Source organism: Camellia sinensis, chromosome 2 (genome assembly GCF_055761805.1).
Source record: "Camellia sinensis isolate YWXY chromosome 2, ASM5576180v1, whole genome shotgun sequence".
Taxonomy (NCBI): Eukaryota; Viridiplantae; Streptophyta; class Magnoliopsida; order Ericales; family Theaceae; genus Camellia; species Camellia sinensis.
The window spans coordinates 196,855,027-196,882,905 of record NC_138962.1 but is presented as its reverse complement, the minus strand read 5'-3'; the positions used below and the strand labels follow the sequence as shown (position 1 = coordinate 196,882,905).

At 34.6% G+C, this 27,879-nt stretch overlaps 1 protein-coding gene and 1 long non-coding RNA gene across 5 annotated transcripts in view; both read left to right on the top strand.

Moving 5' to 3' along the window:
• Positions 1–27,879, top strand: part of LOC114292578 (uncharacterized) — a 43,165-nt gene that overhangs the window by 13,479 nt on the left and 1,807 nt on the right. For all 3 annotated transcript variants that reach the window (XM_028236564.2, XM_028236563.2, XM_082916530.1), the window contains exon 3: positions 2,679–2,772. In XM_028236564.2, the coding sequence (XP_028092365.2) occupies positions 2,679–2,772 (94 nt within the window). The remainder of the gene's footprint in view (positions 1–2,678; positions 2,773–27,879) is intronic.
• On the top strand, positions 17,625–27,098 carry LOC145820533 (uncharacterized). Of its 2 annotated transcripts, XR_014362257.1 has the most exons (8): positions 17,625–18,218; positions 21,980–22,135; positions 24,379–24,584; positions 24,739–24,873; positions 25,771–25,877; positions 26,106–26,302; positions 26,489–26,587; positions 26,897–27,098. It is a non-coding gene; the product is annotated as an uncharacterized LOC145820533 (long non-coding RNA). The 2 variants fall into 2 exon arrangements; XR_014362256.1 differs by having other exon boundaries at positions 25,771–26,302.

The following is a 27,879-nucleotide window of genomic DNA, read 5'->3' as shown; positions in this document are numbered from 1 at the left end:
ATTTAGTAGCCGAAAGTAGGTATACCGCGACTAAAAAAAATTTTGTCGCCGAAACTTGACATTTGGCGACCAAAAGTTTAGTCGGGAAAGATTAAAAATTAATTTTTTTATTTTCATTCGGCTACCAAATAATTTAGTAGCTAAAGGTACCTCTACGGCTACTAAATTTTTATTTAGTCGCCAATTGTCATATGTTTAGCTACCAAAAATTGTTTTAGTCGCCAATTGTAATATCTTTAGCTACTAAATTTTTTTTAGTAGCCAATAATCAACATTCCCCTACTAAAAAAAATTAGTAGCTAAAAAGTTGACTTTTGCCGACTAATATTATTTTTGGTAGCCAATTCCGTGACTTTTGGCGACTAAATTAGTTTTGGTAGCTAAAAGTGGTCGGCAAAAATGCTTTTTCTTGTAGTGTCAATAGTCTTCCACTAAAGAGTATTATGTCTGAGTGAAAAACATTATTTTTTAATCAAACATCAAATTATATATTTTATTAAATTATTAATTCAATCTCGAGTCTATGTTTGGTTCTGACAAATAAACACGGCCTCATAAATTATGCCTTCAAATTTATGTTCTAAGAAAGTCTCACATTATTTAAAGACAGTGAGGAATTTTTTTTCGAAATACATATAAACCTTGGCCCTCTACAAAATTGAATTTTCCTTAGTATCTTGTGATATAGTCATTTTATATTTTTTTCAAAAAAAAATATTACTTTTATGTATAACAATTTGTTTTATTAATCACTTTGTTTTTCATTTAAGGCTTTGTTTGGGATTCATTAGTGTAATTGATTTTTTTAACTTTTTATGAAAAAAATATATAAAATAATAGAGAATGATGTGATAACTTGTAGTGACTTTTGAACTTTTGAACTAAAAACTCAACTCAGCAAGTAGATTTCAAATCTCATTGTGAAATTTATGCACCTCTAACCGATGTTCCTCAATCGCTTCGCATATGGTTTCTACCATATGATCATCGTCAATAAGGTTTGTGCTTCCTACTTAGATAAATGCCAATGAGCCAGGCCAATCAATGTTCTAATATCATTTGATGAAGCGAAATAAACAAGGATTAGATGTCGTTCTAATAGACGAATATGGCTTTCGAATTTACGAGAAAAATATAACATTGAACTCATAAGAAAAGTTAAATATTTGAATATTATTAAATAAAAGTTGATTTTTGCCTTAAGATTTAGATAGCTACTTATAATAAATTAATACTTGGAGACCAAACAATGTTCAACACCTAAAAATCTAAAATTAGGAAATAATTATTTAGCCCAATGCTTTTTTTTTTTTTTTTTTGATCGGCATAGAAAAGAAAATTTTATTGATGATAATAAACATATATTACATATGGATATATATCAATAAAGAGGAAGGCAAGAAAAACACAAAGTTAATGAGAAACCAATCAAAATAAATAAATAAATAAATAAAGGAAGAAAACAATCAAAAGAAACCAAATGGCAACCAACCAACCAAAGTGCCCGTACTGTTGAAAATTGAATACTATAATACCAATCACTCTGTTTGGTTTTTATTTTGAGAAATTTTTAATTTTTCATATTTTTTTATTTTTACTAAATTTTTTAAATATTTTTAGTAATTTTTTTAATTTTTAGACAAATCTAACATAAATACACTTAAAAAGTATAATATTTGTAAAAAAAATCTTTAAAAAATTCATTAAATACGAAAAAAAAAAAACGAAAAATTCAATACATTTTTAATATTTTTGTGTATTTATCAATTTTTTAAAATATTTTTTCACAAATATTTTACTATTTAGAAACATCTAACTAAAGTGTATCTAAAAAAGTAAAAAAAATTACTTAAAATTTTAAAAATATTCACTAAAAATAAAAAATAATAATTATAAAAAATTCAAACCAAATGAATAATTCTTGTGCCGGGTATTGCCCAAGACAAATTCCATCAATCAAAAATGTAAAACCACACCCACCAAACCAGTGGGCAGAACAGAATCCGTCAACCTCCTCCAATGCATATTCTGATTTGGTTGATGTTGAAGATAAAGTCATTAACCGAGGTAGATCCAAATTGCAACTCACAAATCCCAAATAACAGGTTTGGCATCCTTAAACACACATTCATTTTTGAGTCTCCAAATGGACCACAGTGCTGCAAGAGGGATAATTCTCCACATCTTCTTCTTCTCTTATTTCTTAAAGTGCTCTCCCTTCCACCTGTACAATAATCACCATTTTATTAAAGCTGACCACACTTCCCAAACAAAGGGGCAATGCAAGAACACATGGATCACTGTTTCCTCAGCATTCTTGCAGAAACAACAAACTGTGGAGGCATTGCCACTGAGTACACCAATTCCTTAGCATTCTTTGTAGCCCAATTCTTGACAAGAAAAAAACTTTAAAATAAGAAAACAAAATAAATCCAAATTAAGAAATAATTCTAAAATATTTATCATAAATTACCAGAATACTAGTTAAATATAATATTAAAATAAAAATATAAAAAATTATACACTTCTTTTTCAAAAATTTTATTAAAATTTATATTTACCTCCATTATGTTAAAATTTTGTGTCGGTCACGTAATCAAGGATCACCTAAAGTTTACACATTATTATTATTATTATTATTATTATTTATTATTGTTATTATTTTTCTTTGCATGTAGGAAATGATCAAAGAAACGGTCAGTAACAAGGATATGTGGGAGGCGTTTTGCGGAGTTCCCGCCGTTTTGAATGCTTTGAAATCGATGATGGGAGGTTTGCATAAATAAAGCTATTTATTGTCTTTTCTCCTCATTTATTTTTTAATTTTTTGATAATTTGTTAATATTATAATTGACCTCTTAAAAAATAAAAAGAACAAATTACTCCCTAAAAGATGTTTGAAAATGAAATTACCTCCTTCAAGAAAAAAATTTCACCAAATTGCTTCGGCAAAAAATGTTCAAAACCACTTTTTTTTAAACATGTTTAAAAGTACATTTTTGTCTCATAAAATATTAATTAGCTCAAGAGAACAACACTATAGTTAAATTAAATTTCCAGGCAATTTGCTCTAATTGAACAATTTTGAACATTTTTTAAGAGTCAGTTTGTTCCAATTAATTATTTGGGGGCCTAACTGCACTTTTAAACATTTTTCTAAAAGTATATTGTCAATTTCTTATTTTTTATTTTTAACTGGCACTATGGAAAAAATAAGAAGATTTGAAGTTAGGAATATCAATGAACCCTAATTATTGATTTGCGCTACTCTTTTTTAACTTCTAGGGTCTATTTCTTAGTGCAAGATCCCTCTAAAACACTACGTAACTTTATTGCATTAAAATTGTTAAGATAATTGTATAGAGAGAGATAGAGAAAAGAGAATATATATATATTGAATAATGTTGTATATTATATTGTTATATTGAACTATTACAAGAGGTGAACTATACATAAGACTTATATAGAATGTCAATCAAGAAACTATGAGAATAAGGAAACATATAGAAATATGAAAACCTAACAAATATGAAAAGTAATATATTTATAGATATTCTTTAACAGCCCCCCAAACTCAAGTAGGTAAACTAACTTGAGTTTGGAAGAACAAAACAAAAATAAATGAGAGTTTCCTACGAGGGCAAACGAAAGAGCCTGTTGTTAGGGGCAAACGAAAAGGCCTACTATGGGCAATGAAGAAGAGCTTGCTGGTAGGGTAAATTATAAGGGCCTGCTAGGGGCCTTGGGAGGCATTGATGTGATAGGCCTTGAGAGGTACTTGAACAGGAATGGATGTTGAACCAGTAGACGTGACATACACATAACTTATGACGTGGTACTGAACAGTGATATATAAAAGAGTGCGCCATGGGCGCGGCCTATGAAAGGGTGCACCAGGGGGTGGCTTAAGTGGTGTGCCAAGGGGCGGCTTTGTGATAAGCAACCTAATAAGCCACCAAATAAGCCACCAGCCACTCAGTCCACTCAAGCCAAGGCTTCAGCCAAGACATCTCCAGTCGTGCAGCAAGCTCCACATGCTGCAGTGTACCAACGCATTCTAGCACATGTGTAAATAAGGTAGAGGTAGTTAGTTTGTTAGGAATTAACCACAAGTAGTTAAGTGCTGGTTAGGCAGTTATGGTCAGGTTACCCATTACCTATTGTTGTATATAAATAGATCTTCTTTGTATCTGATTTGTTAATAAGAATAATATCAAGAACTCAACTTCTCTTTATGGTATCAGAGCCCTAGGCTCTTACGAGCACTGCTCTTCAAGAAGCTCATCAATGGCTTCTTCCATCACCATAGGTGTACCAGAAGGTGTACCAGAGTCATCTTCTACAATTCCTTCAAACCTCACATTGTTGATCTCAAATCATAATGCATTTGTTACTTTCAAGCTTGATTCATCCAATTACATAGTTTGGAAGAATCAATTTTACAACATCTTAAGAGCAACCAAGCTTCCTGGCTATGTGGATGGATCTGAGTTATGTCCTTCACCAGTTATCTTAGATTAAAAAAATCTCAAAATTCTGAATCCAAAGCATACTCCGTGGACTACAATTGATGCACATCTCTTGAGCTGCATAACAGCAACTCTATCACCTTCACTTTTCACATCTGTGATTCACTGTCAAACTAGTCATGATGTTTGGCATACTCTTGCCAAAAGGTTTACTTCTCTTTCTCAATCTCACATCCATCAACTGAAGAACAAATTGAGTCACATTGTTAAGAAATGATCAACTATGGAAGAATATCTGAACAAATTCAAAGTCCTTGCAGATCAGCTGCTTTGGCTTCTTCATCTTTTGATGATGAGGATTTAGTCCTTTTAATTCTGAATGGATTACCTGAGGAATATAATACTTTCAAAACTACTATAAGAGCTAGATCAGATCCTATTGCTGTGGATCAACTCTGCTCTCTTCTGTGTTCTGAATCTATTCATATAGAGTCTACTCTTAAGCATCAACAAGCTTCAGAAATACCAGGATCTGCTGCCTATATTGCTCATCGAGGACATTAGTCTAATAAAGGTAGTCAGAAAAGCGATTATAGGGCAGAGACACTTTCAGAGGAAGGGATGAAGGTAGGTTTTGAAGTCAACTGTCTAGTCACTATCAGAGAGGAGGATCAAATCAATTTCAGAAAAGCAGATATAGCTTTGCACACAACACAAGACCTAGCTCTAGCTTTGCAAACAGCACTGTTAATGCTTCTTTAATCTGTCAAATCTGTGGAAAGGCAAACCACATTGCTCTAGATTGTTGACACAGGTTGGATGCTGCTTTTCAGAGCTCTCAGGCTTCCTCTTCATCCTTCAATTCCTCTCTAGGTCAAAGCCAAGCTTATGTAGCCTCTGCTTATGCACCCTCAATCTCTTCACCCTCTTCATCTGAAACCAACTGGTTTCTTGACTCTAGAGCCACTAACCACATGACAAATGATTTACGTAATCTCTCTCTTTATCACCCGTATCAAGGTCATGATCAAGTGGCTATTGGTGATGGTTCTACTCTTCCCATTGCTCATACCGGTAAAGGACTCCTTCCTACTCCTTTTTTTCCTTTTCATCTTACCAAACTACTGCATGTGCCTACTCTTTCTTCAAATTTACTCTCAGTACATCAGTTAGCCAAGGATAATGATTGTACTATTACTTTTGATAAAGATTTCTTTCTTGTTCAGGACAAGAATACTCAGAATATTTTGTATAAAGGTTGCTACTCCAATGGCCTTTATCCACTCATCTCTTCATCCTCTGCTGGTTCCTCTGTTCCTTCATCAGTCTGTCTTTCATGTTCTACTACTTTAGCTGCCTCCTCTTCACCTGATTGGCATTCTCGACTTGGTCATTCATCTTCCAAGAAGCTTCATCACATCATGGCTCATCACCACTTAGGTTCTAAGTCTTCAGCTTTGTCTAACAAGAACATCAGTCTATGTGAACACTATTGTGTTAGTAAAGTCATAGGTTGCCTTTTACTTTGTCCAATTCCACTGTTAATAAACCTTTGGCCCTTATCCACACAGATGTTTGAGGCCCATTTTCTGCTTCTATTTCTAGTTTTAAATACTATGTGTTGTTCATTGATGATTTTAGCAAATTTACTTGGATTTTTCCTCTTCATTACAAAAGTGAAGTGTTTGACAAATTTCTTGAATTTAAAAGTTTTATTGAAACTCAGTTTCATACTTACCTTCAAGTTTTAAGGAGTGACAATGGGGGAGAGTATTTGAGTAAGCCATTTCAACTTTTCCTAAAACAAAAAGGGATTGAGCACCAACTTACTTGTCCTCATACACCATCTCAAAATGGTGTTGCTGAAAGAAAACGCAGGCATCTCATAGAGACTACTGTGACTCTTATGCATCAATCTTCTCTTCCTTTGGCTTACTGGTTTGATGCACTTGCCACTGCTGTCTTTCATGTTAACAGACATCCCACACTCAAACTTCAAAATCTCACTCCTTATGAAGTCTTGTTCAAACAAAAACCTGATTACACTTTCTTGAGATCCTTTGGTTGTAGATGCTTGTCACAACCCAAACCCGCCCCTGTAAGTTTAGGATCGTAACCGGCTAGTAATCTGTGGATTACCAAAGGTCTCTGAACAGATAAGCATATAATAAGGGGCTGCAGAAGCATTATACAGAATAGACAAGGTTCAATGAGCTGTGATAACATACATGGGACAGAAGATTTCAAAAACTTGAATATACATAAGCGTCTCAGTCGTAGGACATCAATATTTATGAAACATTTACAAAAGTGTAATTTCTAGGACCTGACTTTACAAAATAGACAGAGACTAGCATAAGTACAAAAATAGCTGTGTAACTAGACTTCGATCGGAACCTCCTCGGGAGGCACAACGGTTGGCTGACAAAAACAGAAATGAAGGCCGTCAACTCTGGCCCTGATCACGCGCCGGCTCACCTACATACATAATATAAACTCTGAGCGAAAGCACAGTGAATAATAACAGAGTAAAGTGGTTTCAATGAATGAGTCCGTACAGATTCAGAAATCATCATTCAATTTCATATCAAATTCATAATTTGTCCAGATCATATACAGAAATCATGAGGTATGCTTAAGTATACGTGATACATCCATTAGCATTAACAGAGATAATATAGAACAGATGCAGACACGTAATGGTTACGGATAACCAGTTCTATAAAGGAACCTCCGGATCTGGGTAATAGAGAATAAATACACTGAGCCCCTATAACGGAGCCTCCGGTATGGGTAACAGAGTGCAGACAGATTAAGTTCCATAAAGGAACCTCCAATACCGGGTAACAGCCAACAGATATCACATGATGCTAAGGATGTCACGAATATATATCAAAATTAGACAATTATTCATTGTACAGAACATATCATTTCAGAAAACAGATCTTAATTTATCACACAGAAAATAAATAAGGCTGAACATAACTTTACTAAGTTATTACTCAGAGTTGGCCTTGAGACAAATAGACGGAGCAGATTGGTCAAACAGTACGCGGCACGTCACCTACATGACACATAACAGATACATACTTGAAACACATGTTCGAATTGTATATAACTTATGTCGTTTGCTCATAGTGTGTTTATAACCCTTAATCCTCATTATAGAGTCTCAAACATGGCCTAGGAATGTCTAGGATGGAATGAGGATGCAAGAATGCATTGGAAAACATTTCTTAAAACTTGCTGAAAATAAGGTCCACGCTCGAGCGTGGCTTCCCCCGCTCGAGCGGACATGTAGACAATGAAGCTACGCTCGAGCGTGACTTTCTCCGCTCGAGCGGACTGTAAACTCTTGAAAAAGTGCTGGATGCATGATTTTCACGCTCGACGGACGCTCGACCTCTGCTCGATTGTGAGACTCAAACCTTCGCTCGAGCGGACTGCAAAACACAAGAACTTCTGGGTATATGCATTTCACGCTCGAGCGTAAACCTCGACGCTCGAGCGGAGCGCATGTACTCAGAGTGCACGCTCGAGCGTAAAGTTCCCCGCTCGAGCGTGGATAAAAAATCTAGAATTCCCATATTTGACCACCATGCTCAAATTCAACTTCAAATGCATCAAACTCAATTTTCTGGGCCCAAAACTTTGGAAAACACCTAGAGATTCATAAAACAACATGTATAAAGCATCATTTCAATAAATCATGGCCCAAAAGGATACCAATTACGCAAAATTCAACATGAAGCTCAAGGATAATTTATGAACACAATACACATGAATTTTTCTTGAATCAAACACTCCCAAAACATAATCAAACTTGGTAATCTAATGGAAAACATGATGAATGACCAAAATGTAAGTGAGGTTAACACATGCATGAAAGAAACCTTTGAAATCATGCTCAATTTGCAAGAAAATGTACATACATGCATGGTATGGTCCAATTCTAGTACAATTCCTATATGAATTCACTTAGTTCACTAACAATCTTGTTGGATCTAACTCAATTACTCAATGAAGAGCTTAGTCTCTTACCTAGAGGCTTTAATCTCCAAAAATGAAGGTTGAGGCTCTACAAATCTTCTTCAATTATCAACAATTCTTAGCACCTCCTTGAGTTGAGCTCAATCTTTAATTCTTGAACCAAATTCCCCTACTCTCACCCTCTCTCACGTTTTTCTCTTTTAGAATGGGCTCAAGTGTGATCAAGATGAATAAAAGAGGTGAGTGGGGCTCAATTAGCCTAATAAGTAGTAATTTATTCAAAAGTAAACAAATGGCATTATTTTAATCTAGTTTAATCGTTCCGAACCGAATTTTAATTAAACCTACCATAAAATTCTATAAATCCTAATTAGCACATAAATCAAGTCAATTTCTGGTTCGAACCCCGATAAGGCTTTCAATTCGCAAACCAAAACTAAAACATGAACAGATCTTTCTACGCCTAACAGATATAAACACAACAATGCAACACACACGTGTTTTAATTCAGAATTTCACCTTAATTGCTAATTAGGCATAATTAATCATGGATTAACGTTAATAATTGGTCAGGGTTATTACAATGCTATTCATGGCTTAAACCTTATACCTCTCATAAACTTCAAACCAAATCTATTCCTTGTGTATTTCTTGGTTATCAACCTTCTATTAAACGTTATAGGTGCCTTGATCCTGCCACATGAAGAGTCTATATCTCTAGACATGTGGTCTTTGATGAATCTTTTTTTCCTTTTCAGTCTTCTCATTCTTCTGTTTCTGCATCATCTTCAATACCACAGTTGCTGAATTTCTTTTGGTCTCCCTCAGATCAGTCCGGTTCTTCCTGTCAAACACATGTTTCTTCTTCTTCAGCTTCACCTTTCCTATCTGCTCTCGCAACAACTCAGACTGCCCCTGTAGCACCTCAACATACACATTCTTCTCAAGCTTCACCTGCTGATGTCCCTCAGTTAGCAGCTCAGCCATCAATTTTCTCTCCTACTACTGACCTTCCTTCAACCCCACTCAAGCCATCAATTTTCTCTCCTACTGCTGACTTTTCTTCAGCCTAGGCAGCTTCTTCTTCTGCTCCTGAAACTCACTCAGAAGCTCACCCAGTCTCTTCCATTTCTGTTCCTCTTCTATCCACAGTTCCATCTGATCAGATTGCTATTTCTAAAATTTCTATTGATCTTCCATGTATTTCTTCCAATACTCATCCCATGATTACCATATCCAAATCAAATTTTCCTCATTCTTCTCTCACTGCTTGTCTTTCTTCTTCCTCTCCTCAGTCTGAACCACAAACCTATCAACAAGCAATTTCTTCCTCTGTTTGGCAGACTGCTATGCTTGAAGAATTTCAAGAATTACAAAAACAAGGCACTTGGTCTTTAGTTGATCTTCCACCTAGAAAACAAGCAATAGGCTGCAAATGGGTTTATAGAATCAAGAAAAATTCTGATGGTTCTATAGCCAGATATAAGGCAAGGTTAGTTGCTAAGGGTTTTCTTCAAACTGAAGGGGTGGACTATCATGAGACTTTTAGTCCTATGGCTAAGCAACCAACTATCAGAATTCTGTTATGTCTTGCTCTACATTTTGATTTCTCTACATTTTGATTGCTCTACATTTTGATTGGCCCATCAAGCAGCTTGATGTATCTAATGCATTTCTCCATGGTGTTCTTGAAGAAGAAGTTTATATGGTCCAACCTCAAGGTTTTGTTTAACCTAATCAATCTCAGCTTGTTTGCAAGTTACACAAGGCCCTCTATGGTTTAAAGCAAGCTCCTAGAGCTTGGTTCTTTACCTTCTTCAACTTTCTTCTCACTCATAAATTTGTTCAAAGCCATTGTGACTCTTCTCTTTTTATTAAGAAAACTTCTACTGCTATTACCATTCTTCTCATCTATGTAGATGACATTCTTCTCACAGGAAGTAATCCTCTCTATGTTAACTCTTTCATTACTCATATGCATACAACCTTTTCCATGAAGAAGCTTGGCTTTGTCAATTATTTCTTGGGTATTTCTGTCACCAAAACTGCTTCTGGTTATGTTCTTTCTCAGCAAAAATATGCCTCAGGTTTGTTGGCCAAGGCTGGTATGAGTGACTGCAAATCTTACTCTTCTCCCATGGCTACTAAGTCCACTTCCAGTTCTCTTACTGCAGCAGATGATTCTCTCTTTTCTCAGCCAACTTTGTACAGAAGTTTGGTCGGAGCACTTCAATATCTTACCCTTACCAGACCAGATTTAGCCTTTGTAGTTAATCATCTTTGTCAGTTTATGCACTTACCTATGACTAGTCATTTTACCTCAGTCAAAAGATTACTAAGGTATCTTAAAGGCGCCATATCTTATGGCCTTTATTTCACTTTTGGACCTCTTCTTCTCAATGCATATTCAGACTCAGATTGGGCAGGTAATGCCCTTGATCGACGGTTCACCATTGGTTACTGTGTCTATCTTGGTCCTAACCTTATCTCTTGGTCTGCCAAGAAACAACCAACTGTGTCTAGATCTTCTTCTGAGGCTGAATATAGGGCTTTAGCACAAACTTCAGCTGAACTTAGTTGGCTTGGGATGTTGCTTACTAAACTTCATATCTTTGTTCCTGTGCCTACCCTATGATGTGACAACTTATCTGCCATAGCTATGAGTAACAACCCTGTGTTTCACGCCCGTACTAAACACATTGAGGTCGATTATCTCTTTGTTTACGAACGAGTTGCCTCCAAGAAGCTTCATATCTGTCATATCTCCACTTCTGATCAAGTTGCTGGTGTCTTTACTAAACCACTATCTGTTGCTCGATTTCAATATCTTCAGCACCAACACAATGTCCTTCCCAGTCCACTAAGCTTGAGGGGGAATGATAAGCAACCAGATAAGCCACCAGCCACTCAGTCCACTCAAGCCAAGGCTTCAGCCAAGACATCTTCAGTCAAGCAGCAAGCTCCACATGCTGCAGTGTACCAGTGCATTCTGGCACATGTGTAAATAAGGTAGAGGTAGTTAGTTTGTTTGGAATTAACCACAAGTAGTTAAGTGTTGGTTAGGCAGTTATGGTCAGGTTACCCATTACCTACTGTTGTATATAAATAGATCTTCTCTGTATCTGATTTGTTAATACGAATGATATCAAGAACTCAACTTCTCTTTACTTTGATGGTTCACATAATGTATCACCATGCTCACCATGATATAGGGATACTACCCCCCTCAAACTCAAATAGGTTTTAAGATAGAAACCTATTTGAGATTAAAAGAGAGAGAACTAAGAGAAAGTGCGGAAACACAATAAATAAATGAATTTTGATTTGGATTCAGATCTATATTGAAAGAGCAGAAGATTGAGATTTGACGATCGCGGCGGAGATGGTGGTTGATTGGTTGTTAGAGATTGGGATTAACACAGGTATGTGTTGAAACTCCAACGGGCAACGAAGGTAAGGTTGCCAATTGGCCTCTCGCCAGTGAACCAGAAAGATAGGCTAGATCTTATAGTTTTGATACCATGTTAAGATAATTGTATAGAGAGAGAAATAAGAGAATCTTTATATATTAAATAATGTTGTATATTATATTATTGTATTGAACTATTACAAGAGGTGGCCTATATATAGTATTTATATAGAGTTAATCAATAAACCCTGAGAATAAGAAAACATATAGAAATATGGAAATCTAACAAATATGCAAAGTAATATATTGTAAATATGCTTTAATAGAAATATACTATGACTATGCTATAGATCTCCCTTATTCAGTGGATTATCTTTGAGCAAAGGGTAAGAGTTGTTATATTTTGTTGATAATAATAATGGAACAATTCTATTTGTAGAACTAGAAGGTCGTGAGATAGTTCGGTTAATATTTGGCATGAGCGTTAGAGCATTGAGAGGACCTTTGCGCTCAAAATACCTCCTAAGCCCCAACCCACCTTGTTTGTGCATAGGAACAACTACCAAGAAGCAACCAACGGACTGCCCCTTTCACTTGACCTTTCTCTTGAACCCCAAACTCATCCAACACTTGTAGAGACTTATGTTATAGAGTAAATATATTAGAACTCCTTAAACTTTGGTATTTTTTTTTTCTTTATTACGCTCCTAACTAATTTTTTTTATTCAAATAAGTTATCCAATTTTCTAAATTGATCCAATTTATCCCTTCTATTACATTTTGTTCATTTTTTTCATGAATTTGAGATTAATTTTATTAATTTTTTTTACACGTCTTTTTATAAAAAAAATTAAAATAATTAATTCTCAAAATGATCCATAATATCTTCTGGGATAATTGCACACCAATGAGATTTTAAAAAATATACTATATATTTATGGAAAAAATTATAATTATAATTATTAATTTTTCTTATTCATTTATTACCATTTTTATAAAACTGCACTGATTTGATGTTTCTCCATATGAATAATGTTTGGTAGCTCGAGACTTTCTCCCTCCGAATCTCCCTAATGCCCAAAACGACATCGTTTTGGGCATTAGGTTTTTTTTTTTTTTTTTTCATTTTTTCCCTCCATTTTCAGTCTGAAACTGAAACGCAGGGGGAAGAGGGAGATGGAGAGAAAGAGAGAAGAAGAAGGAAGAAGAGGGCTGCGAGCCTCGCCGCCCGCTGTCGTCGCCTCACCGCCAGCTCGTCGCAGCGGCAGCAGCAGCTCCAGCTCCGACCACTACTACAAAAATAGTTAAAGATCACACTTTGACAAAAAAAAAGATCTCACTTTTATTGGAAGTGTGATAAAAAAAATTAGATTGATATTTTAATCACACTTAATTTGATTGAGTGTGATAATATTTATTTTTTATGTCACTTTTCAATTAAGTGTGATTATATATATATTTTTTTAATCACACCTTGTAATTAAAGTGTGATTATATATACACTACTACTTTTTAATCACACTTTTTGAACAAGTGTGATTATATATATATATTTTAATCACACATTCTAATTAAAGTGTGATTATTTATATATTTTTTAATCACACCTTCTAATTAAAGTGTGATTATATATACACTACTACTTTTTAATCACACTTTTTAAATAGGTGTGATTATATATATATTTTTTAACCACACATACTAATTAAAGTGTGATTATTTATATATTTTTTAATCACACCTTCTAATTAAAGTGTGATTATATATACACTACTACTTTTTAATCACACTTTTTAAATAGGTGTGATTATATATATATTTTTTAACCACACATGCTAATTAAAGTGTGATTATTTATATATTTTTTAATCACACCTTCTAATTAAAGTGTGATTATATATACACTACTACTTTTTAATCACACTTTTTAAATAAGTGTGATTATATATATATTTTTTAATCACACATTTTAATTAAAGTGTGATTATATATACATTACTACTTTTTAATCACACTTTTTAAATAAGTGTAACTTTATATATATATATATATATATTTAATCACACTCCCTAAATAGGTGTGATTGTATAAAGTATTTCAATTTGATTTTTATATAAAATATACAATTCCCTAATCGGCATCTCTATTCTACCCATGAATGATAGAGACGACTCACTACTAGAAAATGAGGCTTTAGACACGGAACTTTTTCACCCATTTTTTCATCTTCCTATCTCTCTGTCTCTGTCTCTCTTCTCTCTCTCTCTCTCTCTCACTCATCACTCTTCTCTGTCTGTCTGTCTGTCTGTCTCTCTCTTTCTCTCTGTGTCTCTGTCTCTCTTATTTTTCTCTCTCTCACTCATCACTCATCACTCTTCTCTGTCTGTTTGTCTGTCTGTCTCTCTTTCTCTCTGTGTCTCTCGTCCATCTATTTTCTGTCTATCTCTCTCATCTCTCTTCTCTCTCTGTCTATATTCTATATCTCTCTTCTCTTTATCTCTCTCGCTCATCTCTCTCTGTCTCTCTCTCGTTTATCTCTTTTAGCTCTTTTTTTTCTCTCTCTTTGTCTATATCTTTTCACCTATTTTGTCATCTTCCTCTCTCTTTTCTCTTTCTCTCTCTTACTCATCACTCTTTTCTTTCTATCTATCTGTCTTTCTTTCTCTGTGTATCTCACTGATCTATCTCTTCTCTCATCTCTTTTCTCTCCCTGTCTCTTTCACCCATCTCTCTTCTCTCTATCTCTCTCATCTCTCTCTGTCTCTCTCGCTCATCCCTCTTCTCTCTATCTCTCTCTGTCTTTCTCATTCATCTCTCGTTCATCTCTCTTCTCTCTATGTCTCTCTCGCTCATCTGTCTTCTCTCTCTCTCTGTCTCTCTCGTTCATCTCTCTTCTCTCTCTGTCTCTTTTTCTGTCTCTCACTCTCTTTCTCTTTATCTTTTTGTCTCTCTCTCTCTCACTGTGTTCGTGTTGCTCACTCTCTCCCTTCCGTCTTCTCTATTTACTGAGCTCCCTCTCGATTTATCTATCCACTACAAGAAAATACACTTTGAGCGACCACTTGTCTCTCTCTCGCTCATCGTCACTCTGTCTTTGTATCTTTCTCTCTCTTTCTCTCCTCTATCTGTCTCTCACTCATCTCTCTCTCTTTCACCACCCATCTCCTTCACCACCTTCACCGCTACTGCAAACGCCATTCCACTACCACCATTACTACCACTGTCGCCACTTCACCTCTACGACTACCATTACTACTACCATTGCCACCACTACCACTACTACCACTCCTACTACCATTACCTCTCCTTCACCCTTGCCACTTCATCTACTCTACACTACAAGAAAAGTGGGCTTATGAGACGGAACTTCTTGCGACGGCACATTTGCCGTCGCAAAAAATATGACTTTTTGAGACGGCACAACTTGCCGTCGCAAAAAAAATGTGACTTTTTGAGACGATACAACTTGCCGTCGCGAAAAATGTGCCTTTTTGAGACAGCACAACTTGCCGTCGCAAAAAAATGTGACTTTTTGATAAAAAAAAAATAATAATAATTTTTTTTCATTAAAATAAAAATAAAACAAATAAATTTTCAATCTATAACTAAAAAAAATAATTTTAAAAAAAAATAAATTCATTAACTACAAAAAAAAATATTTTAACAAAAAATATTTTTTTTTGCAACGGCAACCCCCGTTGCAAAAAAAAAAAAAAAAAAGGTTAAACCACGTTTTGTTGTTTAAATTTCATTTGTGACCGAATTTTTTTTTTTCATTCCTGCTATGTTTCCCCCCATTTTTTTTTCCATTCCCGTTCTGTAACCCCCCCAACCCAAACAAAAAATCCTCAATCTCAAGCCACCCCGCCCAAAACCAAAAATCCCTAATCTCTTCTTACCCCACTCTCTGTCTCTTTTCACCAATTTTTCATCTTCCTCTCTCTCTTCTCTTTCTCTCTTTCACTCATCACTCTTCTTTGTCTGCCTGTCTGTCTGTCTATCTGTCTTTCTTTCTCTCTATGTGTCTCTCACTCATCTATCTCTTCTCTCATCTCTTTTCTCTCTCTGTCTCTCTCGTTCATCTCTCTTCTCTCTATCTCTTTTGTTCATTTCTCTTTTCTCTCTGTCTCCCACTCTCTATCTTTTTCTCTCTTTGTCTCTCTCTTCTCTTTCTCTTTCTAACTCATCACTATTCTCTGTCTGTCTGTCTGTCTCTGTCTCTGTCTCTTTCTCTCTTTGTCTCTCACTCATCTCTCTTCTCTCTATCTCTCTCATCTGTCTTCTCTCTCTGCCTCTCTCACTCATCTCTCATCTCTCTATCTCTCTCATCTCTTTTCTCTCTATCTCTCTCGCTCATTTTTCTTCTCTCTCTATGTCTTTCTCTCGTTCATCTCTTTTTGTTCTCTTTCTTTCTCTTTTTGTCTATCTCTCGCTCATCTCTTGTTTCTCTCTATTTTTCTGTCTATCTCTCTCTATCTCTCTGTTTCTCACTCTCTTTCACTCATCACTCTTCTCCTTTTCTTTTTCTCTCTATCTGCCTGTCTATTTGTCTCCCACTCATTGTGTTCGCCTTGCTTACTCCTCTCTCCCTTCTTTTCTATTTACCAAGCTATCTTTCAATTTATCGAGACACTACAAGAAAATGCACTTTTGGTGACTACTTTGTCTTTCTATCGCTCATCACTTGTCTCTGTCTCTATTTCTCTTCTCTATCTGTCTCTCACTCATTTCTCTCTCACCACCCATCTCCTCTACCACCTTCACCACTACTGCAAATGACATTCCATTACCACAACTACTACCGCTGTTGCCACTCCGCCTCTACGACTATCATTACTACCACCATCACCACCACTTCACTACCACCATTACCATTACCTCTCATCCACCACTGTTACTCTATCTCCTCTACCACTACCACAACTTCACCACTAATCTCATTCGCTATCACCACCACCACCACTATCATCTCTTATCCACCATCTTCACCAGTAATTTCATTCGTTCATCTCTCTTATTTCTCTGTCACTTTTTCTGTGTCCCACTCTCTATCTCTATTTCTGTCTCTCTTTCACTCATCACTCTTCTCTGTCTGTCTGTCTCTCTCTCTGTCTCTCTTTGTCTTTCGCTCATCTCTTTTCTCTCTATCTCTTTCTATCTCTCTTCTTTCTCTATCTCTCTCGCTCATCTCTCTTCTCTCTCTGTCTCTCTCTTTTTCTATGTCTTTCTCTCGATCATCTCTTTCGCTCCCTTTATCTCTCTCTTTGTCTATCTCTTGCTCATCTCTTATTTCTCTCTCATTTTTTGTCTGTCTGTCTCTATCTCTCTTTCTCTATATCTCTTTCTCTCTCTGTCTCTATTACCTCTTCTTCCCACCGCCACTCAATCTTCTCTACCATTACCACAACTTCACCACTAATCTCCTTTGCCATCACCACCACTACCACCACCATCACCTCTTATCCACCATCTTCACTACTATTGCCGCTCCCTCTTCTCTACCACAAAAAATTAGCTCTTGATTTTTAATAACAAAAAAAAATGGGTCACAAAAAAATATTTTTCATTGACCATAAAAAATTAACTTTATTTTCATAAAAAATATTTTTTATTAAAATATTACATCTACTTCTACCAAATAAAAAAAATTATTAAAATAAAAATAAAACAAATTTTCCTCTTTTTTCATTGACTCATCAGACGGCCCGCCCAAACTTAATTTCCCCTCTTTTTTTTCCCTCCGCCTTTCCCCCAATTTTTTTCATTTCCTTTCAGGTTTGTAGAGCCCTTAATTTCACAACACTGTTTCAAAACAGTGGGCAAACCTTAATCTGAGAGAGAGAAGATAGAGGGTTTGAAGAGAGGCTGGGGTTGAAGGGGAAGGGTTTCAATCGGCGGCAAGACTGGTTCAGCAGCGGCGAGACTAGTTCGACGGCGAGACGGTACACTTCTTTTGACTCTTCTTTTGACTCTCTCATTCCAGTCGGTTCCTCTATCGACTGGGTTGAAATGGTTCCTCTATATCTCTATGTTGCCCCCATCGCCATAGCCATAGCAGCTTATTAGTGGTGGTGGTTGTTTTCTGCGAGCATCGGTAATGTCGCAGAAGCGGCAGCAAGAGGACTCCAAGGGTCGTTCGGAGGGCAATGGGTCTGGTGAAAAGCATCGCAAACATCCTTTTTTCAGAAGGTCTCTCTCTCTCTGTGAAACAAATTGGAACATCATTATGTTTTGGATCATGAGACTCTGGGGTTGGGAAATCCAATATTCTCTCGAGATTTACCCGAAATGAGTTCTGCTTGGAGTCCAAATCCACGATCGGTGTTGAGTTCGCTACCAGAACTCTTCAGGTGAAGTCTCCCCCTACTCTCTGATGCTCTTAACTTTTTTTTTTTTGGGGTCAATCGGGCTTGAATTTGATCTGTCTAATTTGAATGTTTGTTTACAACATCTGACATTTCTGGGTTTTTTAATTTAATTGTTTAGTCTTAGTTTTTTTTTTTTTTTGTGTGGATCCTCTGCACTTTGTCCTGCTGCAACTATCCCACAAGAGATTTTTCAAAAATATGTTTATGAATATTGCACACATATGTATATAACTTTGTGCCTATGTTTATCTCACATTAAATTCTTTTTAACTATTAGTTGTTGCAAACTTGCAGTATGGCTATTTTCATTCATGTAGATTTACATCTTACATACTCCAAGTTTGAAATTTAATGCTGACACCATGTTGGTTGTAAGTTGTAGCACAATAGGTTTTGGTTTATTTGTTTTTAATAATCGGGTTTCCGGTTAAACCCCAACTAATCCTGAGACCCATGCAAAGTGCGCCCCCTCCATGTTGGTCGGCAAATCTCGGGCAGAAAAATAGAGTGGGTTTAGGGGTCAGTGACGAAAAATTGCAAGTGTGAAATTCTAGTACTGAATGTCAAGAACTCAAGTAGAGTCTTTGGATGGTAAGTTCCACTTTAGGCTTAGATTCTTAAAGTGGAATTCTAGTACTGAAAATATTCCACTTTAAGTGTGAAATTCTTAAAAATCATGTGTTTGAAATTTATTTTTCATAGAAATTGTATTATGTTTAATTGTGATTTTAAAAATAATTGTCATGATACAATCAGGAGGGATACATGCCCTTAAATTTTAAAATTTTAGTTTAGTTTTTTAGTTTCAAAAATATTTTCAATTTTGCCTTTTAAAATTTTATATATGTGCTCCCCTTAATTTTTCTTATTCTTCTTCCAACAAACTTGACACACCATTAACTAGAACACCGACACAATTGACTTCATATTTGTTCCACAGATAAATCAAAGAAAGTTTTTCATTTTTTTATCATGTGTTGTTTATTGGCATTTTCATTCTTATTTTTATTCCATTTCTTATTGCTTGAGAGTTGTATAGATTTGAATGCTATGATGTTTTGTATTGATATATATAATATTGGAATAGTTTTGAAATATTCATAATTGGTTTTTTTATTTTTATTTTTTTTATTATTAAAATGTCAAATTGAGCCTTGTGTCCCAAACCTACTGATCCGATAATTTATCTTAGTATTTGCTACTCTCAATCAAAATCGAGTTGTGCATTAGCTAGTATTAGTCGAGTTGTGCATTAGCTGGTGCGGACACCCGCTTATCAAAACATAATAATAATATATTGTCGGTTAATTTTTATTTTTTTATCGTATTTGAAGAAAATACAATGCTTTTAAAAATTTAAAAAAAAATTGCCAAAAGAAATAAAGCATAAAATGAAGTTAAATGTCTTTCCCTTGTGATTATGCATCAAGGACCTCTTTATGTTAGATACTGGATGTCTCAAAATGATGTGATGAGCTGTTGAGGTATATACTTCATGTTTGAAAGCACAAAATGACTGTTGAGACATTTTTGCTTCTGAAAAAAATGACAAGCCACACATACACACACATGTTACTTCACTTTACAAAGCTTATGGTATAATCTCTTTCTCATAGTTTGTACACAGCTACAAATATCAATGTATATAATACCCTTTTCATCACATTCAAATAGTGAAAAAGAAAAGAAAAGGGGAAAAAATCATATATATCATAGTGTATGATAAACAATGTAGCAAAGGCAACAAAATTGCAGAAAGTTTGAAGATGGTCGGTAGTGATATTTCACATAGTGTATGATAAACAATGGAGGTTTCACCCTTGCTGCTATATACCCATCATGTTCCCATAGCAAGGTGTTAGTTGAGCTCACTTGTCTTGATTTACTATTTTTTCATATGTAGTCATGCTTGATATAGGTCGTGTTACTATTTCTCTTAATTGCTGTTTAATGAGACAGCAAAAGCATATCTAATCACTGTTTCAGATACTGGCATACATAATGGGAGGCTTTGCTTTATTTTTATTCATTCCATTATTATGAGGTTGGATGGATGACTAACAATTTCTATGTTGATGCATTTGGCAAGTCACTAACAATTTCATTACAAGATTTATTCTATATGACTAATATATTGGTTAACATAAGTTGGTTTCTGAGCTAGAAGCAAGAGGTTTGATGCATAAATCTTATAAGAAATAAAATAAGGCACATCCAAAAGCAATTACAATTAGTTTCTCATGTTTCACAGGCCTACTAGCATTGTCATTGTGAGCTAAGCATGCTGCATCAGAACAATTTAATTGACGATTTTGAGTAATTAGGACTGACCTTCTATTTTCAGTGACATAAGTGATATGTCGGGGTTTTAGATTGGTGTATTTTGTTGTCAAGAATTGTTCCTAATGAATAGGAGAACATAGGCTCACTATTAAGAATGAGCAACAAAAGCTAATCACACCAGTTGATTCCGAGGCAGCAGAAGGAAAATCCATAATCACTCCAACAAATAACTGAAAATAATCAGTTACTGCAGATACTCGGTTGTTTGAGCATAGCTATATTTGTAACTTGCTGGTTTTTAATTAGCGAAATAGAAGCATATACTTCTAGAACTTGTTTGTGAGCATCAGAGTATTAGCATCCTCCCAATACATAATTCTTTCGGGATTAGAATTCCCGATGCAAATGACTGTTGGTGGAAAGATTCTTGCGTTAAACTGTATGTCTGCTTGGTTGTGGGTTCAACATGTGTCTGTCTCTAGGAAGCAGAAGATAAGGTTTGTCTTCCCTTTGTTAACTTTTCAAATTAGTTTCTTCTTCGAGTAACTGATCTGAGGAAATGAAATGTAATTAGTTTATCATCATCACGCTTAAAGCCTTTTGAACATGTAGATTGAATCTGTGTTGTGTGCAGAATAAGCAATACTACTATAGATAGAAGAAAGAAAAGCAAGTATGTAGCAGGTGAAATTATTCAAATATGTGTGACAGACATATTTCAATTTCTTGGCAAGCATGTATGAATATAAAAATCTGAAGAAAGTGGAAACTAGAGTGAGATAGAGATAGAGAAATACCATCGAGACCCAAAGTTGTTATTCACTTAATTTGATGTGTGTGATGTCTATCACAAATTGAATACAATGGTAAACCAGGAATGTCCTTGTTTAGCAAATATCTTAATCCTTTCCATATGTTTTCATCTAATTCCTTAATATTCATAGCACTCTTTGTATCTCATATTAGTAACTTTGCATCCTTGTTCTCATCTTCATCATAGTCATCGTCATCTGTAAATTAATGCACTGCAGAGAATTTTTGTCATTCTGGTACTTTGATTGTTTCCTATCCTGTCTTCAGATTCATGGGCATGAGAAGTTTTTTTTTTTTTTTTTTGTGCGTGTGTGTGTGTGTGTGTGGCTCTTTTGGCTATTTTTTAACTTCCCAAACTTACCCTGAATATGACTGCCATTTGTGCTCCCCTGTTGGGACGAAGCATACTTCACAAGGTTGATGAAGTCTTCTGCTTACAGCTTGGACTCCTTGGTAAGCAACATGCTTATGTTTTCTGTTTTCTCACAGTCCACATAATTCTAGTGGATTTTGTGGTCGACCGATGACTTTAGGCAATTCTAAGGTTTTTCCTATGTTTAGAAGATTTCTGGGTTGTGATTGTTGAATAATTTATTTTATACTTTAGATTTAGAAATTGCAATGATTGTCCTTGATTTTTTTTGCAGGTTGTAGCATCATATTTTCCTTTGACACAATGTATAGAGGGTTTGAAGGTGCTGGTTGAGTTATTATTTGGTGTGACATTTCGTAGTATCCCTCTTGCACCTAGGGAGTCATGGCATACAGATGTGCTTAAAATGTCCCTTTATCACCCCGAAGAGGTACATATAAGACTTCCTTTTAAAAGTTATAGTGCTTTAATCATTTAAGAAACTACTGAGGTATAAATGAAAAGATTATAAGTAAAATGTTTGTGGCTGGTATATAGGAAAGGAGATTTGTTAATTTAGTGAACCAAATTAATTCCTTGAAGATTTGTTGAGATATTTGGAATTAATTTTGTATGAAATGAATTTAGTGCATAAGTTTCTACCTTCAAACTTAATGTTGAGCATGGTATGATGGAGCTTTCTACCACCATGATAGTGGAATGGCTCAGTTTATTTCCCATAGGCCTTCATAGACAATCTAGTTCACATTTCGGCTTGCAAATCCATGTGAAATGTCCAGTTAGAATTAATAGTCTACAAGAATTTTCCAAAAAAGTAAACTGCTGTTAATTGTGGATGATGTTTAAAATCAAGTCATTTGCTTCTTTTTTTTTTTTTTCTTTTACATAATAAGAAAACTGGGTTCATTATGCTTATGATTATATTGAGGTGAGCTAAATTAGTGTTGCTTCTCTTTTTTCTTATGATATTTATAACATAGTAGAAATTCATAGAGTGTAATTGCCACAATTAAAGAAATACATAATTAATTGTAATCAAAAGACCAACAGCTAATCAATAAACTAATTATTTTATTCATAATTTTTTTTTTTTAATAAAAAGAGACTTTGTAAACAAACAAGTGGGTTTCTGGAGAAGAATCGTGATTTATTACACTTGGATACCATTCAACTATTATCTTCTTGCAAATGCCACCTTCCTCAGGTATTTGCATTGTCTTTGCTTGCTCAATCTGAGAAGCCTGTTGTTGGTGCACTATATAAATCAGGTGGAGCAGACTCCCCAAAGTTAAGTGTTGTAGCAAAATTTAAGGTACATTCACTTTCTAGAGTTTTGTTTGTCCCAAAGACTGATCATGGAATTTCACATTGTCGCCATTTATGCTAATTAGAATAGCATGAATGTCTGAGAGGCATTATGTGACATTTAGGGCACTTAAATTTTATTTCTTCTTTTATTTTTTTGCTTTCTGTGCGTATGTCTTTTGATTTGCAATTGAAGTAGCAAAACAAAGAAAAGGGTGTCTGGGCCATTTACATGGATAGTAATTTTCTTTAACAACCCATTCTATCAAATTAAAGAGGCACAACATGACTTATTTGAGGACATAAAATTTTTAAATACAAGATAGCGAATCAGAAATGTCACCAAGTAATGAGAGTATTAGTAGCATGGACACTTCTAGGGAGGACTTGTTTCCATTTTGACAACAGTTTTTAGAGTCTCTAATAAGACCTATGTGGTGAATCTCTTAGCATGGCAAAGGTTTGACTTTCTTGGGAATGCAACCCACCACCCCAAATATATTTTGAAACATTTCTAAGAGGTGTACATTATATATGGCATTTGTGGGATTTCGTCTTTCATATTTTGCATCAAATTTTTCTTACATTATATGCATCAAAAGTATATGAATAGTAATATGATTTGGTGTCCTTATCGTGTGCATGTCCTAGTTTCTTAGGAATTGCTGTGTTAGCATATTTGTGATGTTGTGTTTGTCCCATGTGTGCGCTACATTGATGAGAGAAAAACAGATAGTATTCCTAAGCTGTACTATAGTGGGTACCAATCCTGCATGGCTAAGACTTTTGGTTTCAACTCTTGTTAAGAATGCTTCAAGAATCGAAAGTGGTGTTAACTCAAAGGCATCATAAACCATAAAAGGAAGTTTTTGGACAAAAGCTTAAGCAGTGGCAAGGATGGATTTGAACTTCTTAGGTGAACTTCAATCATATTGAAAGCGATATTTTACTGAAGTTTAAAATAGTGGTGACTGATGAACCACTTATGGGGTGTATTGTTAATTAAGATCATGTACAAATTGATTACAGAGGTTTGGCCCATGTTTCTATGACTAGTCTTATTTATGATCCAGATGTAGATTCCAAAATGTAGGAATATTTCTTTATAGAATGTGAAATATGAATATTTTTCTATGTACATAAGAGTTGGAGGTTACATATGTTGTAGCCTTGAAATAAATAATCATCAAATTTGTGTCTTAAATTTGGGGTCTCTTGGTTTTTCATATGCACATGGGTTTGTGTCTGATACAAATGATGGATTAGAAAATTGTAGAAAATTTAGGGCCAATTGTTCGAATATCAAGATCTGGCTTTCAAGATGAGTTAGCTTCTTTAATTTGATTCATGTTGTTTGCTGATATTTAGGGCCAATTGTTCCAATTAATGCAACGTTTAGAGAGTACAACACCACATTCCATTTGTTGTATCAAACCCAACAACGTTCAATCTCCTGGAATGTATGAACAAGAACTTGTGCTGCAGCAACTAAGATGCTGCGGGGTCCTAGAAGTTGTTCGAATATCAAGATCTGGCTTTCCTACCAGGATGACTCATCAAAAGTTTGCCAGAAGGTAAAGAAATATGGTGTCATTTTATTTAATTTTTTTAGTTCTATTGACATGCTAAAAATTGTGTAATAAATTCTCAAGCATTTGATTTTTCTTGTCTCAACGATCCTTTTATTTTTATTTTTATAATGCCATCTTTTCATGAATCCTGCATTAGGTATGGTTTTCTTTTAGTGGACAATGTTGCATCGCAAGACCACTAAGTGTTTCAGTTGCAATTCTTCATCAGTTCAATATTCTGCCTGAGATGTATCAAGTTGGCTACACAAAATTGTTTTTCCGCACTGGCCAGGTAAGATGTACACTTTCAATTGACTCTGCAATCTAGTTTATTCAATAAAGATGCAAATATTTAGTTAATCCTACTAAGGCCTTCATCCTAGCAGGGTAAAAGTTGAAAATTTTCTATGCATATGGACGGGTTGGCCCACATTGAGTAAAAACAGCTTGAGTTGAGCTGCCTTTTTGCATAACTAAAGTCAGTAGTAGCTTGATGATAAAATAGATATCACACCTTCAAAAATATCCAAATGGATACGTTGCAAAATATTGGTATTTGCTTTGGAAGACCATAGAAAAATATATAAATATCAAAGTAAAAAATCAATGAAAAAGGATATATTCAGGTCTTGAACGTACAGATATATTGCAAATTTCATGGATTGAATTTTGATTTTTTTTTTCTGATTTTTTAGATAACCAAATAAAAGTTTTAAAATTTTTTAAAAATTGAAGTCAGAATTTAAGAATCAAACATGGTGATAAGTTTTTGTTACAGTATTAAAATTTATAATTTTTTTTGTATTTGATGTTATAGTAGTTAAATTTTTATTTTTGTATTTGATTGAGATGTTTAATTATCCATCTAGGATTTGATGACTAACAAAAAAAATATTATATTTGATGCTATAGTAGTTAAATTTTCAGAAAAGATTGGTAGCTCGAATCTGTGGCTCGAAAAATGGCTCAAATTTTATATGCACTCACATATCTTTCTACACCTCCATTGTTCATCTCAGTTTGCCTTTCACATATCTTTAATGCTATGAAATTGTACTTTGTAGTTCTAATTTAAGCTCATTTACTTGACCATGTTAGTCTCATTTATAGGGGCTGCTATGGTTTTCCATGGGTTTTAATACTTTATTGCAAGCCAGTAATGGAAATTTCAATTTTTCATTTATTTCAGTGACAGGACAAAATATTATTTGTTGGCATCCTTTGTTCTACACATAAAGCATAGTGAGTCCAAGGATTCCACTATAAGCCCAAGAATTTTGCTGTCTGGTCCTGCAGGTGAACAAGACCATCTCCTTGTCCTAGAACATTTTACGATCTCTCTTACTCAAAATAAGTTTGAGTCTATGAGTGGAGAGGTTTTTGAGTGATTTTTACCCAAGTTTAAATTTGATATAGGTTTCAGTCAAGGGTTGGAGATGCCATTATATCACTGTGTATTCTATATTTAATTTTCGTTTTGAGACTGAATAGTTATTGTTTGTCTTTTATTTGTAAATATTTTAGATTCATCATGATATGACAGCTCATTTATCTCACTATTTTGTATATACGGGCCATAATTTGTATCTAACGGGAAATCAACTAAGGAGTGACTGCAGTGATGTCCCGATCATACAAGCATTGCAGAGAGGTGTTAGAGTATTTGAACTGGATATCTAGCCGAGTTCCACAAAAGATAATGTCAATGTTCTTCATGGAAGGTAATGGTGCTAATTTGCAAATGGTAGTCAATTCTAATATGGGAATTTTGAACCCCCCAAGTTATACTTTAGGATTATATCTCTATGTGACTTTGTATATGATGGTATCTAGAACATTTTTTTACAAATGTGCAATTACTAGTATGTGTATACCCAAGGAGCTGAGTTTTTTTTCTTCTTTCTAAGGAAACTCTGGCCAACCTCCCAAGCGTTTAGAAGAGTTTCTAGGAGCTCAAATGGAGAAGATGATGAAGAATGGTCGCTGATATTTGAAATGCACTCAAGGTATTTGCACAATTAACATTCAATTGCATTTCTTTTGTAGAACATTAAATATTTGAGATTGGTAGAGCCTCTTAAACTAAGTCGTTGGTTATAGTAAAATTTCTGTTGAATTTGCAATTTATGTGGGTAAAGTGACATTTTATTTTTACACGCTTCATGTCATGCTAGAGGTATTTAATGTTAAGACATTTGAAGGGGTGTGATCAGTCGGACTTTATCTTTTGTGAGACTAGAACAATCTCTACAAGTAGTTAGTTTATTCATATGCTTCTAGCGGTTTCTGAATTAATTTGTGTTTTCATTTTTCAGGTTAGAAATTTCTTGGAGAGATGCAAAATATGGTCAAAGAATTCAAGAACTTAATTTTTCAAGTTTTTTCATTTTTTAATATATGTAAGCACAATGTAAAACTTTTTATTTAATCCCTCTGTATATAATTTTGAACATATTTAACTTTCATTTATGAAATATATGACGTTATTCCATTCAATATGTGATTGTGATTCAAAGTTTAGTATATAGTGTGTATTACATTCTTGAAATGCGCATATAAAAATAATATTGATTATTCTTCAAATATGTCAAATTCTTTTTTTTATTGCAGATTTTATTAGTTATTAATCACACTTAAAAGATGTGATCTAAATATTATTAATCACACTTAAAAGATGTGATGAAATCATTTTTAATGACACTTAAAAAGTGTGATTAAAAATGACCCCTTTTTAATCACACTCCCAAAGACCACACTTAAAAGATGTGATTTAAATGTTTTTAATCACACTTAAAAGGTGTGATCTAAATATTTTTAATCACACTTAAAAGATGTGATCTAAATGTTTTTAATCACACTTAAAAGATGTGATGTAAATATTATTAATCACACTTAAAAGATGTGATGTAAATATTATTAATAACACTTAAAAGATGTGATGAAATCATTTTTAATGACACTTAAAAAGTGTGATTAAAAATGACCCCTTTTAATCACACTCCCAAAGACCACACTTTAATAAAACTTAAAAGGTGTGATTAAAACACATTCATCACACAAAAAAAGTGTGATCTTTATCTGTATTTGTAGTAGTGGACCGCCTCTCCGCCTCCGCCTCCTCCTCCCCCGAATATTATGCCCCCTCCAGTCCCTCCTCCTCCTCCCCTTCCAGTCCCTCCTCCTCCTCCTCCTCCTCCTCCTCCTCCCTCTTCCTCCTTCTTCTTCCTGGTTCTGATCTGCAAAAAAAAAAAAAAAAAAAAAAAAAAAAGAACCAAAAACGGCGTCATTTTTGGTTCGG